The sequence below is a fragment of the Patagioenas fasciata genome, chromosome 5 (assembly GCF_037038585.1).
Source record: "Patagioenas fasciata isolate bPatFas1 chromosome 5, bPatFas1.hap1, whole genome shotgun sequence".
Lineage (NCBI taxonomy): Eukaryota > Metazoa > Chordata > Aves > Columbiformes > Columbidae > Patagioenas > Patagioenas fasciata.
Window position 1 is genome coordinate 28,667,048 of NC_092524.1, and position 14,210 is coordinate 28,681,257.

The window sequence follows — 14,210 nt, forward strand, 5'->3', positions numbered from 1 at the left end:
GGATAACAAAATTTTGTTGTGTAAACAACTTAAACTCTTCACATTTTTTCCAGAGCAGTCAAGTTTGAGCCACTGCTGTGGAAGGGACACTATACATCCAATTGTGGTAGCTAAATAGCACTTTTGTTTCCTTTTCTTTTTTTTTTTTTTTCTCCCCTCTTTGTGTCTTGATTGTTTATCAGATTAAAGAGTGTGCTGAGAAGGTGGAACTGGTTTATGGTAAAAAGACAGGAGGAGCTGCTGAGAAAAAAGAAGGCAAGCCTATTGCTGGAAAGACCCCTGCTTTTTCAGGCAATGGTGGAGACAAGGAAACTAAAGATGCGGCAGCCAAACCGCTGAAAAAAGCACCTGCTGCAAAGGTAAGAAAGATTGCCAAGAGATTGTCTGACAATCACAGTTGTCTGTGGTTGCATCTAACAGTTACTTAATGAAGACCAAAGGTGGCCTGTTGAACGTCTTCCACTGAGGAATCACTTTCTGTGAGAGTAGGTGCAACACATGAATTAAATAAGCTCTAGCAGAAAACTTTTTTTTTTTTTTTGCCTGCAGCTGTTATAGTACTGGGGAGATATGTATTTTTTTTACATGAGAATTTGGAAGTGTGGAAAAACATCAGTTCTTTTGATATCTGATGAACTAGAAACCTGTTTGATCCTGGTTAACACTTGCCCGCTTCCTTTCTAGCCTGGAGGCCCACCCAAGAAAGGCAAACCAGCTGCAGCTGCAGGTGTGGGAGGTGCTGGAGCAAAAGGCAAGAAGGGCCCTGAGACCAAAGAAATATTTGAATCTGAGCTCTCAGTGAGTATTCTACTATTCTCTAAAACATTAAGTCCCCTGTATAAGTAGCTTTGGTTAATCAGTTCTTTGGCTACTACGGAATTTTTCACTGAACTTGAGATTGTCATGTTAGGACAAGAGGAAAGCAATACTTTTAGCTGGTAAAATTGATGTGTATTTAATTTGTAAAATGGACGTATTTAACTGATGTTATTTGTTTGGATGTTAATTAACTGATAAAATGTATGTATATTCCGGTAAGTACACACCCGTCGTTCCGGCTGTTGTTGATATCAGGCCATATAAGACAGTAACAAAAAATCATACTAATATAATATCATGTTGTCTCTGAACTAGGAACAAATGAAAAACATAACAACATGACTACTTTATATGTAATTTAGGATGCATGTGTTGCCAAACATGTCTGGTATAAAAGCCTGGGAATATAGTATTCTCGAGTTTACATTGAAATCTGAAGTAGAATAGAGTGATAATTAAATTAACTACTGCAAGTTTATTCCACGCTGTTCATATTCAGTTACATTTCAAGAAAAAGATTGAATTCTGATCCATCAATCCATCTTCCTGGTAGGGAACCAGGGAGACTAACCAATCTGTAGGTTAAACAGTAACAAAAAGCTATTAAATCTTTGCTAGATGTATCTGCAAGATTTTTGACTCTCATTTATCTTTAGAGTGTCACTTACAATGAATTCTTTCCATTACGAATCCAGTTCATATTGCTAGTTATACAGTGGAAAGTGAGTATATGCTTCCTGAAGGTGATGCAAACACCAGTGAAACAAGGGAAAAATTTGTAATTGTTGATATAATAAATAACTTCTTCATTTTGCTGCAATGGATGCAGAAGATATATCTTCTTCCATCCACCCTTATCAACCATGGATTCATTGCTGTGAATGTTTTTTTCAAGCTTCATACAGAACTATCTTGCAAATTTTAGCTTACCTCTGCTTGATTCTATACATAGTGGCTACTCGGAATTATTTTTGACGCAATTCACCATATTTTTCAGGGATTATTTTTTTTCTTGCAGTACAATTTAGCATCTTCCAAAACTCATACGGCCCCTAAACTATAATCCATACAAAATCTTTCAACCTACAACAGAGAACTTTGTATAATGCACCACAGTGCACAGGGTTATTCCAGTGTATTAAATGTCCTCAAGGCTGCTGCCCCCCTCCAAAGGGATACAGTGGGGAGTTAACCTTGTTCTGATCTGTCTGCAGATAGAAGTATGTGAGGAGAAAGCTGCTGCTGTCCTTCCAGCTTCTTGTATCCAGCAGTTAGACAGTGGAAACTGGAAAGAGAGGCTCGCCTGCATGGAGGAGTTTCAGAAGGTGAGTTTGTAGCAGTTGATAAGAAAAGAGACAGGTAGGGAAAGAGAAAGCAATAATTGGTTCAGCTTTTTAGGCCCGGTGACTCTTTTTTAAAAGATACCAGTAGTAGTGGTATGTCAGCACTTGAGATGGATTAAACAATATTTGCAAAAGACAAGTGGCTTACGTGGTTTAAATTGGCTCTTATTCCATAATGATAGTGGAGTAAGTCTTCTAGTGTAGTACAGATAGTTATGCTTTTTGTCAAAAATATTTGTATGTGGATTGAGGATGCATAGTAGTCTTTTTAAAACACAAAGTAATTCTAAAGCTTAGTCTCAAAGACAACTAGGTTTAAACAAAGTTTTGCAATGATTGAGCAAAATCAGTTGCAAGTAAGTCCCTGCTGACTGCATGTTAGGCAGCAATTAATTATAATGCTAAATTCAGCTAGCAAATAGTTGATGTTTGAAGCCTTGTACATGACCAACAGTCTTCACAGCTTATGGTGAGTGCTTCATATAGTCACGAACAAAAAAGCATCATGTCACTCATGTGAAGCCTGGTTTTCTTCCTGTGATATCTATCATAAGACCTCTGAGTTCACATTTTAAAAGGCATCAACTGTTGATGTACAAATAGTTCACACCACTACACCATTATAGTTGCGACTGAGTTTCAGTATTTTAGTGGAAAAGGTGACCAACTTAAATTGTGAAACAGTGACCAGCTGCACTGAAATGCTGCTGCAGGAGCCAGCTTTACTCAGTCTTGAAGATATTATCGTTTCAGTGGAATGAATAAGTTTAACAACTACTAAAACCAGTAATTTTAATTTACATTCAGGCTTAATCTCTACTGTATAGTCAGCATTCCCATGTGAAAGAAAAGAAAAAAAGCTTGCATTTTTTCTCTGTGTGGTTTTGTGCGTTTTTTGTGGGGGTTTTTTTGTTTGTTTGTTGATAACGTGTGTTTGGTGGTTGTGTATTTGTTGGGGGTTTTTGTTTTGGGTTTTTTTGTTGTTTATTTGTTTTTTAGTGAAGTGTTAAATTTGTAGGGCTGCAAGGGCCACTAGTGCTTGAAAGAACACTTATTAAAGAACATACAAAGTATAGCGATGTAAATACTGTAGTTCAAATGTTGGGTCAGTACCTGCAAAATAGTTACCCTGTAAAAGTGGGTCTTATAGTAAGGCTCTTCAGGTAAACTCTTAATGCTGAGAATTTTTGCAACTTAGCTCAGTGTTAAGAAAATATTTACAAGGCATTTGTAACTTCTCTTTGTGTTTTTGGTTTTGTATTGCTTGTGACCCACTGGCTAACTTCATGTTTATCCTTTAGGCTGTAGAGCTTATGGAGAGAAGTGAAATGCCTTGCCAAGCTCTAGTAAGAATGCTGGCCAAGAAACCTGGTTGGAAGGAAACAAATTTTCAGGTAATACATTATCCTGCAGTAACTACCAGTCCATTTTTATTACTTAATGTAAGCTGTGTTTCCAATTGTAAGACTATAACACTGTGACCGCAGATTTATCTGTAGTGAATGAGAATCTGAACTCTGAAATTTGGTTTTGTTTCTGCTGACAGTTGGGACTTAGAGACAACATTTGGAGATATCTACGTGTGTGTGTGTGTATGTATGTGTGTATGCATATGTAAGTTTTAAAAGCAGGTAATGATTGCCCAGTATTATTAACTGTATATATACCTGTGTTTATAAAAATATATGTATTTGCATATATACAAAGAATTTGTGTGTATAATCATACATATATATACAAGTGTGTGTATATGAAGTATGTATTTGTATGTACAGATGTCTGTGTGAACACACGTTTTTATATATTGAGATGTATATATACATTTGTGTCTGTAGATACACACAAGCAGAAATTTTATGTGTACAGTTGTGTTCACCCACAAATACCTATGTTTTTAATGTATCTATAAAAATATATAGATTTAGAAGTTTTGTCTAAAATAATGAAGACATGAGTAACTTCTTCCTGTTACGGATGTTCCAGGTAATGCAGATGAAACTTCATATAGTTGCGTTGATTGCACAGAAAGGAAACTTCTCCAAAACTTCAGCTCAAGTTGTGCTGGATGGTCTTGTAGACAAGGCTGGTGATGTGAAATGTGGGAGTAATGCAAAAGAAGCAATGACAGCAATAGCAGAGGCCTGTCAGTTGCCATGGACTGCTGAGCAGGTGAGTGACCAGCAAAGGTATTCTTCCAGTAAATAAAATGAGAAATATTATGTGGAATGTTCTTTCAGTCTGAGGAGTAAATCCTGAATCTTTGATTATTCTCTGAAAGTTATTTGTTTGTTCTGAAGATACATCCTAAGACAGAAGTTAAATACAAGTTGCTCCAAAAGAGGAAATAATGAGGAGTAAATCAATACTTTACTGAAATATTGCCGAAGCAGGTACACATCCACGATAAATGTATCTCTGGCTGCCGTTAAGTACGTCAGGAGCTTCTGATTCACTTCACTTGCAATCTTGTTCTACTACAGTGAAACAACAAATTTTTCCTTGTATTTTACCCCAGCTGTTTCTCTTTACTTGCAGTGCTCTGTTTTTTGCAGGTGTCTTCTGTTGTTGTTGTTGTTATTATTATGATTATTAGTATTATTATTATTATTACTATTATTATTTTAATTACAGTGCTATGTGTCTTGATTTGCTAGTGAAAATTTACACTTCACTCTCTTTGGTTCCAGGTTGTGGCCATGGCTTTCTCTCAAAAGAATCCTAAAAACCAGTCAGAAACTTTGAACTGGCTTTCAAATGCAATTAAAGAGTTTGGCTTTTCTGGGTATGTCTTTTAAGTAAATTGTTAAGAGAAACTTGAATTGAAAGTATTTCTGATCTAGGACTAAGAATAGATTCTTCCTTGTCAAATTGTTCTGAAGAGGGTGGCTGCAAGCACATTTGAATTTGTTTCTTAAATTCTGATGCTAGCTCGGTCAGGTGCTCTTCTAGCTCTAAATGTGTAAATGGAAGTATCTGACTTCACTAATAGTATAAGACACTATTACGCTACTAGATGCCTTATTCACTTGGCTTTCTCCGAAGGGCGTTCTACTTAAAGTTTATATGCTATAGGAGTGGGCTAGGCAAGGAGCTGTGGTGTTGCATGTCTGTTACGCTGGTTCTACTTGGATGCGCCTGCGCTTGGGTGGATCACTATATTTTATACTTTGAAACAAACCAACAAACAAAAACCTGACAGCCTACAGAAGAGTGCATACCAGTATGCTTATTGTTTTCCTTGAGAGATGAAGTTTTGGTCAACAAAATAGCTGTTATGGATTTTTAATCAGAACTAGGGATAGTGTTCCTTAATTATTAATCGCCAGTCTCTTAACTGAATGTGGTCAAGCATATATAATAAAGTTTACTCATGGGAACAAAATATCTAATCAGCAAAGACTTCAAATATTAGTTTATTTGACTTAGGTGGTTACTATGCCTGTCCAAGTTGTTTTGCGGCTATTAAATGGATGACGACATTGATTAAGTCTGGAAAACACACTGTCTTCAGTAAATTCCTCAAAAAGTATATATTTCCAGCAGGGTAATCTATGTGTAGATGTGACACTAGAACAGCAGTGACTGAGGCTGCACAAAGACGATTCCATAATTGCCTGTTTTCTCTTCTATTGAATTCAGTGATGATATAGAAGATCCAGCAATCTAAACCTTCCTTTCTTGTAAACTTAATTTTGGAATACGTGCTTTTTTCTGGAAGATCTTGAGATAGACTAACAAAACACACACAAAACAAAACCCCACCAAAAAAACCCACACAAAACCAACAAAAACCACCAAAAACAATCCTCACCTTTATTATGTGGGTGATGTAGTTTAAAATACTTTCCACCTGTAATAATAGTGATCTTTGATGTAAATTATCTTGTTTACTGTATTGATTTTCATAGTAGGCTATTCCTCAAACTGATGTCTTTTGATAGTTATTTAAATAGCTACTATCTATGCTGTACCTGTGGTGTTATAAGTGCAAGTGTCTTCTGTTTGTATGAATCTGTTCTATGCATTTTTTTTTCTTTAGCATATTGTGATGAATTTGGTTTTTTTCTTGGTGCTTCCTGTGTTCTGTTTTACTTACAGGGCTTATCTTTTTCCCACAGACTGAATGTCAAAGCGTTCATCAGTAACGTGAAGACGGCTCTTGCTGCAACTAACCCGGTGAGTAAATTTAGAATTGTAATCCTGAATTATTATTGATCCTTAATGTGAAGACTGAGTGCTTTTCTTTCTGGCAGGCTGTGAGGACTTCTGCCATTACCTTGTTGGGAGTCATGTATCTGTATGTGGGACCTTCTTTGCGAATGTTTTTTGAGGATGAGAAGCCAGCCCTTCTCTCCCAGATAGATGCAGAATTTGAAAAGGTAGGAAGTGTAGCTTTCTTACTACCAAACATCATTAGTTACTAGGAAACATCAGTAGCTGGAATCTGTAATAATATGGTGGTCTAACCTGTGTTTCTATAAGTGAACTGGATTTTTGAAGACAACTCACTGAAGCAGCTGAAAACTCATTGTATCTGACTGTCATTAGTCACTTTTTTCGTTACAAACTTCAAAAGTTTCTGGTTTTGTTTAGATAGCACAATGTTTTGGAAGTTTGTTGCCCTGAGACAGTGCATTCATATTGTGCAAGTGTTTATTTTTTTAAAATGTCAAATGAAAAACTCTAAAATAGCTGTTTCTGAATTTTTTTGAGGGGGAAGACGGCATTGTTTGTGTGTTTTTTTTTGTTTTTGGGGTTGGTTTGATTTTTTTTGTGTGTGATGTTTGTGTGTTTTGGTTGTGTGTATTTGTTGGTTGGTTGTGGGTGTGGGGTTTTTCGTTTGTTGTTTTTTGGGGTGTTTTTGTGTGTGGGTTTGGTGGCGGGGGTTATTTTTTTTTATATATATATTTTTCTTATTTGTGTTTGGCTTTTTTGTTGCTCATAGATGCAAGGACAGACGGCACCAGCCCCAACTCGTGGAATTTCCAGGCACAGTGTGGGAGGTGGAGATGATGGTGAGGAAGAGGAACAAGAGGAAGTTGGGAATGACGTTGTGGATCTCTTGCCAAGAACTGATATTGGGTAGGTTTGGATTCTGCAACCTGAAGACCTGCTTCCACTGCAATTCAAAACTTTGTGTTTATAAACACTTTCTAGGCAGAAATCTGTGGTGCTATAGCACTCAAATGTGACAAAACACACAACTAAGAAAATGAACTTATGTTTTTTCCTATTCTAGTGATAAGATCACAGCTGAACTAGTGTCTAAAATTGGGGACAAAAACTGGAAGATCAGAAAGGAAGGTCTAGATGAAGTGACAAGCATAATTAATGAAGCTAAGTTCATAGAGCCAAACATAGGAGAGCTTCCGGCTGCTTTGAAGAGTCGTCTCAATGACTCCAATAAAATCTTGGTATGTTATTTAAAATACTGTTTCAGCTATTTCCAGCTTAGAACTCAAGACAAACTATTTATGATTTCTGAGCCTTGCTTATTACTCAGTCTGTTACAATGTTATGAAATCAACAGTTGGAAAACAGCGGACTGTGTATTTCTACCTCGTATGTTTTCCTGTTTTTATAAATATTTGCCTTTCTCTTTGCTTTATATTAAAAAAAAAAAAGCCTTCAAAAAGGGAAAATCTGCCCCCCTGGATATAAGATAAGCAAGTAAAGAAGAAATAAGTTTGAGTAATTGCTCTACTTGTGACAAAAATGAAGTGTGCCTTGTTTGAAAATATGTTTAGTTGAACTTTATTTGCTCGGAATATAGAAATAAATTTTACTGATCTGTGATGAATTTGGAGTCTGGAATAGATAACATTGAACAGGCATTCTGAAGGACAAGCCTAGGTGTACAGTAGCATTACTTTTTCTATTGTGACTTGGACTCTCATGCACATGGTTGTAATAGTATTTTATTCAAAGCCTTTTTCTTTATGTGCAGGTGCAACAAACACTGAGCATCCTTCAGCAGCTGGCAACAGCAATGGGCCCCAATATCAAACAGCATGTGAAAAATTTGGGCATTCCTGTCATTACAGTCCTAGGAGATAGTAAGGTAGGATACTCATCAAGGTCTTTCCCTTCTGCTGCTCACTATCTGAGCTATGCCCGAGAAGAACTATGGTTGGTTTGCCTTGTTTTTGAGAGGTGGATTATAGTTAAAACTTTTTTCGAAGCTTAGCAGTTTATTTTGAAAGTTTCTTGTCTAAATGACAACTTATTATCCAAATATGAATGTGTGTCTGAATATATATTCTGCCTGAGATATGTTCTCCTGCTTGTAAATAAACTCAGTCGTTGTCATAATTCAGCTTTTAAATGAAACTTGCATACTTCTCATGCTGAAAATATACTACTTTAGATCCTAATCAGGTTCGCTTGGTAAAGTTGCTTGTAAAACTTCTGTTCTTTTAGTGTGTCAGTGTGGAGTCCAGTGTGCATTGTTGGCTTTGTATCACTGTGTAGGAGACCTTTGAATTCTAGGTAGATACAGGACACTTACAACTGACACCAAGTTTGTATAATGTCAGTGTTGAGCTTGTCAAGTTGCTGCGTCAAAATCAAAGCTAGGACCATGGGAAAGAGCTGTTGGGAGCAATGCGGAAAGGAGGCTTGGGAAGATGCCAATGTCTTGTGCCAGAAGTCGCAGGCAATTATCTGATGTCTCTGCTCTGAATGTGAGTAGGAAAAAGAGCAGACACTGGATTTATCTGTCCCAAACAATGCAAGGACTAGGGCTGGTCCTAGGGCTAGATAAAAACTCTTGGTTCAAATTGTTTTCTCATGAAGAATCTTAAGGAACTGAGGTTTTACATGATTAAGTCGGATTCTTCTTTTATTCACCAGTTAATGTTGACAAAACAAGTTCCCTTCAGTTGCAAGTCCATGGCTTAATTATAAGACCAACTGCAATTAACCTGTACTAAAATGCAGAATACCAGTGTTACTTGTAGGCACTACAACACTGGCAGGATTGTATGCTCATTCAAACATTGTCACAGTAGTAACTTCTTTGATGTACTACAAGATTTATGCAGTTTTTCCAATTGCTGGAGTTTTTGAAGTTGAGGAGGGCCCTATTTGGGCCCTATTTTGAAATGTTGGCAGTGGACCCATTGAATAGTTGAAGAAAATTAACAACCTGTAACATGAATGAGGACAAGTTAAGTTTTGGTGATGGGATCTAAGGCCTCTTCAGAGAGGCTGATGAGCATCTATTTAGCTGTAGCACATGATTTGTTTCTTTCCCTCAATGAGCTTAAAGATGGGACAAGTTATTTGCAAAGATGTTCACTTCTTATTTAGGTAGATGCCTGGATAAATCCATTATAAATGCAAAGATAACATACTAAATCTAAATGAGTCTCTTACACTATCAGCTTACCTCAGAAATTCAGCCTACAGGAGACAGTCACATGTATGGAGTCATGACTACACTGATAAGATTTTGAAGAATTGTGGTTGTTAAGTATTCCATTTGACTTCCCCTGACTTCATATAGCCACTCCAAAAAGAACACTGTTCTACATTTTGCTTGGAAAAAACACTGAAGATGTGAATTTGATAGGGCTCCCTTGTTCCTAGCTTGACTTTTGCCTGTGTGTCTCCTAAATAAGAGTGCCCCAATAACAGGCTCTGTAACCCACTTGCCTTGATTTGTGGATGTACTAAGTCTATTTTAAGCATTATGTAAATCACTAACTGTATTCTGCAGCTTGTTTGAGAGTTAGGAGACTCCCAAAATTCTCATCAGTGAATGATGCAAAGTGCTTTTAATGACAGCCTTTGTCCTTCTTTATCCAACTTATTTTTTTAAATTATGATAGGTAAGTATAGTGGCCAATTCAGTGGCTTCTGTAGCTGAATACTGTCACTAAAACTAAACTCTTCCGAATCTTTGACTTCTCTAGCAGTGAATAAAAATAGAGATTGCAAAGCCTGTGATGTAGAAGGATGAATCTGTTGCCTCTTCTGTTGTAATCTTCTGACCCCTCTTCAGGATTATTCTCCTTAAATCTTGTTCTTGCCACAGAATAACGTTCGTGCTGCTGCACTAGCAACTGTGAATGCCTGGGCTGAACAAACTGGCATGAAAGAGTGGTTGGAAGGGGAAGACCTGTCTGAGGAGCTCAAAAAAGAAAATCCTTTCCTAAGACAAGAGGTAGGTTTCTTTTAAAAAAACTTCTCCCTTTGTGTGTCTAATCAAAATAACCTTACTTGCTATGAACTGTGTTTATCTATGCAGGCTGAAATGACACAATGCTACCATTACATGAGTAAACAAGTAGCTTTGTGTTCATACTGATATAAAATTGTCAAAGGCCAGAAGGATAATAAGGAGCTTTCTTCCTGCGTGATAACTGTCATCCAGATTTCAGCATCTCTGAAATTAAACATTTGTCTGTTTGATTGGCATTTTAAGAGCCTATTGTGTTTTCCCTCAAATTAACCACATGGTAATGAAGACCAGAACTGAACTGGAGGCATTAGTATGTTTGATGTTAGTTTCAAAAGGACGAAACAGCCCAAGCAGTCCTAGCAGACCAGGCTCCAAGTTTTAAGTGAACTGCGTATTAACATACTGTGCTGAACTTTTTTTATTTTATTGCTGACATTAAAGTTGATGCTAGTTAAGGATATTTGTCTGAACAAATGTTCTTATTTGGAGTGGTGTTTTTCCTGCTTGCACAGTGGCATGTGAAGGACCACTGTTCAGGCTCTCGTGGCCTGACAGAGCACTGTGAGCACTTCTTCAAAACAATTTTTCTTTTTTCTTAAAACTTTCTTTCAGCTTCTTGGTTGGTTGGCTGAGAAGCTGCCTACCCTCCGTTCAGTTCCTTCTGACCTGCTCTTGTGTGTGCCTCACCTGTACTCCTGCCTTGAAGATCGAAATGGGGACGTGCGTAAAAAAGCACAGGATGCCCTGCCGTTCTTCATGATGCATCTTGGCTTTGAGAAGATGGCAAAAGCCACCAGCAAGCTGAAGGTATTGCTATCACAGAGATAACGTGGCCTTGAATTAGTAGATACTAACAAGTCATGCTCATGATCTCATGACATACTGTTTTGAGTCATGTAAGCTAGTCTGCATTGAGTATTTCCAAGGGGGCTGAAAATAACATCAGGAGGCTGAGAGTTAGAACTTTCTCTGCCTTAGAAGGAATGCTGCCACCGCAGGTTTATCACTTCAGGAGCTTGATATTTATTCAGTCTGCTTTTCTTCTGAAAAAAATCTACCTGCGGATGGCTTCCATACCAGTTACTGTTCAGCTGTGTGCCTTTGAACACATGCTTTAAGATGGCTTCTAGCAATTTGGTCAATCTTGTGGATCCTTGAGTGCTAAATCACTGTTAAGGCATTCTGTTAATGTCACAGAACTGCTCACCTGGAACAAATTGCTGGTTCACATGTTTCCCATAGGTTTTGCAGAAGAAACTTAATGGAAAGATATTTTTATCTCAGAACAGCAATACTTGAAAACATCAGTCTTTTAAATAAGTGTCCTGGAAGACACTAACCAGAGAATATCTTGTTTTAAACTACTGTCATTTTCCTTGTCTGTGACATGTATAGTAGTCAGTATCACTAATCTTTCCAAACTTATCACTTCCTCCCTCCCCCTCTCTCTTCTCTAGCCAACTTCCAAAGACCAGGTACTGGCTATGCTTGAGAAAGCCAAAGCCAACATGCCAGCCAAACCAGCTCCACCTGCTAAAGCATCTTCCAGAGTGGCAGGGGGAGCAGCTCCAGCCAAATTCCAGCCTGCCTCAGGTAACCTCTCTTAAGCTCTGGGAAATGACTGAGAAAAAGGGTGGTTTTCTTTTCCCTTAAGAAATTGTTTTGATGTAAAGTAACACTTTACTACTTGTTTGTTTTTGATAGCCATGGGTTCTGTAAAACTGATTCTCTAGGAAGGGCTTTTATTTCCAGGATCTGAGGATGGAAATTAGTGGACTAGATTAAATCTCTACTGTTAAATTTGATGAAGATGGTAGTTTGATTATCTGCCGGGAACAGCTTTTAGTTGTATGTGGATCATACTAACTGCAGTATGCTATTGTAGAATAAATTGTACGTAAATGGAGAAGCAAGCTAATTTAAAGATAACTTTCAGAACTACATATTTTAGGCTACCTCTGTGATTTGGACTGGTAGTAAAAACTGCTTCAAAGATGCAAAGGTTATGGTGCTTGTGCAGTATTTGCTGTATTAACAACCATTGTTCTGGTTTCTTTTTGTGTTTGTTTTTTGGTTTATTTTGTTTGGTTGTTTTTTTTGTGTTTGTTTTTTTGATGTGGATACACTAGAAAGTAAATGAACATACAAACAAAATTAGTTAATAAGATTTTAGAGCTTCTCTGTTTTTAAACTAAGTGGACATGTATGAATTTTATGCTTTGCAATTCTGAAAATGTCCTTGCAGAGAATCATTTGATTAGGTTTGTGTTTACTCATATGCATTGTGTGCATGTATGTGTGGAAACAAGTGAATAGTCTTATACATCTGTGGTGTGGAACTCAAGTTTTTAGGTATTTGGGGAAGCTTTTTGATGTGGCAGAGAAAGAAAGATACTTAGCAGGAGGAGAGGAGTTCACCATAGTTAAGGTTACAAATAGCTGTGTGATCCTACTGAGTTTTGTTTGCGCTTCTGGTCTTGCGACTGAGTCGACTCCTGATGTAGGAGGTTTTTTTCCTTTACACACAACAATCTGTCAGCTTCTCTTTGAAAATCTCTACTTGGTACTGAAGCTAAAACCTATGGACTAGAGGCATTTTTTTTGTGATATTAGGTCGGATTTTAGCATAACTTTTTTAATGTTACATTAATTTTTCTGTACTATTTCCCTAGTGTAGTTCACTGTACAGCTACCAGAATGCTTGTGCTGATGCGGAAGAGAGGGTAACGGGATTAGGGTACAAGTGATTAGAAGAAGCAGTCCTGGCTTATCTTTCTGGGGCTGACTTACCTACTCAAACTGGGTACAACTGCAGCTGTAGACATTGGCTCCACAGTTTGTGTGTGTGCGCATTCTGAAATTGTTTACTACGAATTTGCTAACCTATTATGATCTTAATTATGAAAACTTTTTAGACCCATAAAAGAAATTCCTTGAATTTCATGTTAGCATACAATCTTCAGGCCTCTGTGTGGTAAGTGTATTGTATCCACAAGCAGTTTTTCTTCAGTCCAAAGAGTTGAGAACTGTGCTGACCTAAAATCAGTTTGTTGATAACTTGAAATGGTCTGTTGTTTCTCCAGCACTTGCTGAAGATTCAGGGCCCAATACCATGGAATCCAAGCCTGATCCCAAAAGAGCCAAAGCAGGAGGAACCTCCTCTAAAGCTAAGGTATGTTGATTTTATTTTGTAAAAAATCAATTCAATGAAGTTGGTAGCTGTAGTTCGTTAATGTATTGTAGGTAGAAAAGTATAGCCCTTGCTAAGGACTGCTTTTACTGAGAATCTTCATGTCTGTCTTGGTTCTGAAATGACAAATGTTCCTGTATCATTTCCTTAACCACTCCTTTTGTTATTACCTATTTAGTTCTTGAAGTTTGTGTTGTCAAAAATGCAGTCTTGCAAGCAGCCCAGTAAATGTTCTAAATCTGCTTGGCCTACTTGATTTTCATGCTGTTGATAATTCATTCGTATGATTGCAGTTCCAATGTTATACTTTGAACAATATTTTTGAACCAATTAATCAAAATAAATTAATCTCTCCTTTACAGTGTGAAGGATAAAATATTCTGTCACGAGTGCAAAAACAGAATGAAAATGCTTAAATGCATAGTAATAATCTCAACTGATTACATTAGAATTTGTGCTTAAGTTTTTCCTGTTGTTTCATGTTAATAGAATTTTGTATTTTGCCGTTAACTTTAAAGTTTCTATGTACATAACTTAAAAAAACCCCAGCCAAACTGTTCTACAGTCCTGTCGCCTCCATTGCGTATAGTAGTGCTGTAATGAGTACCCTTGGTGGAGGTTCAGATCTGTGGCAGGAATGAGCGAAACAAACCTTGAAGGATGTTGTAGATTT

General features: G+C 37.3%; 1 protein-coding gene across 11 annotated transcripts in view; it reads left to right on the forward strand.

Annotated features, from left to right (window-relative positions):
- The window catches only part of CKAP5 (cytoskeleton associated protein 5), a 53,405-nt gene that overhangs the window by 21,894 nt on the left and 17,301 nt on the right, over nucleotides 1-14,210 (forward strand). For all 11 annotated transcript variants that reach the window (XM_071809129.1, XM_065838464.2, XM_065838465.2 and 8 more), the window contains exons 13-27: nucleotides 183-359; nucleotides 685-798; nucleotides 2,034-2,144; nucleotides 3,464-3,556; nucleotides 4,146-4,331; nucleotides 4,850-4,944; nucleotides 6,281-6,338; nucleotides 6,416-6,541; nucleotides 7,108-7,244; nucleotides 7,402-7,576; nucleotides 8,110-8,223; nucleotides 10,201-10,329; nucleotides 10,960-11,154; nucleotides 11,805-11,940; nucleotides 13,431-13,519. In XM_071809129.1, coding sequence (XP_071665230.1) covers nucleotides 183-359; nucleotides 685-798; nucleotides 2,034-2,144; nucleotides 3,464-3,556; nucleotides 4,146-4,331; nucleotides 4,850-4,944; nucleotides 6,281-6,338; nucleotides 6,416-6,541; nucleotides 7,108-7,244; nucleotides 7,402-7,576; nucleotides 8,110-8,223; nucleotides 10,201-10,329; nucleotides 10,960-11,154; nucleotides 11,805-11,940; nucleotides 13,431-13,519 — 1,935 coding nt within the window. The remainder of the gene's footprint in view (nucleotides 1-182; nucleotides 360-684; nucleotides 799-2,033; nucleotides 2,145-3,463; nucleotides 3,557-4,145; nucleotides 4,332-4,849; nucleotides 4,945-6,280; nucleotides 6,339-6,415; nucleotides 6,542-7,107; nucleotides 7,245-7,401; nucleotides 7,577-8,109; nucleotides 8,224-10,200; nucleotides 10,330-10,959; nucleotides 11,155-11,804; nucleotides 11,941-13,430; nucleotides 13,520-14,210) is intronic.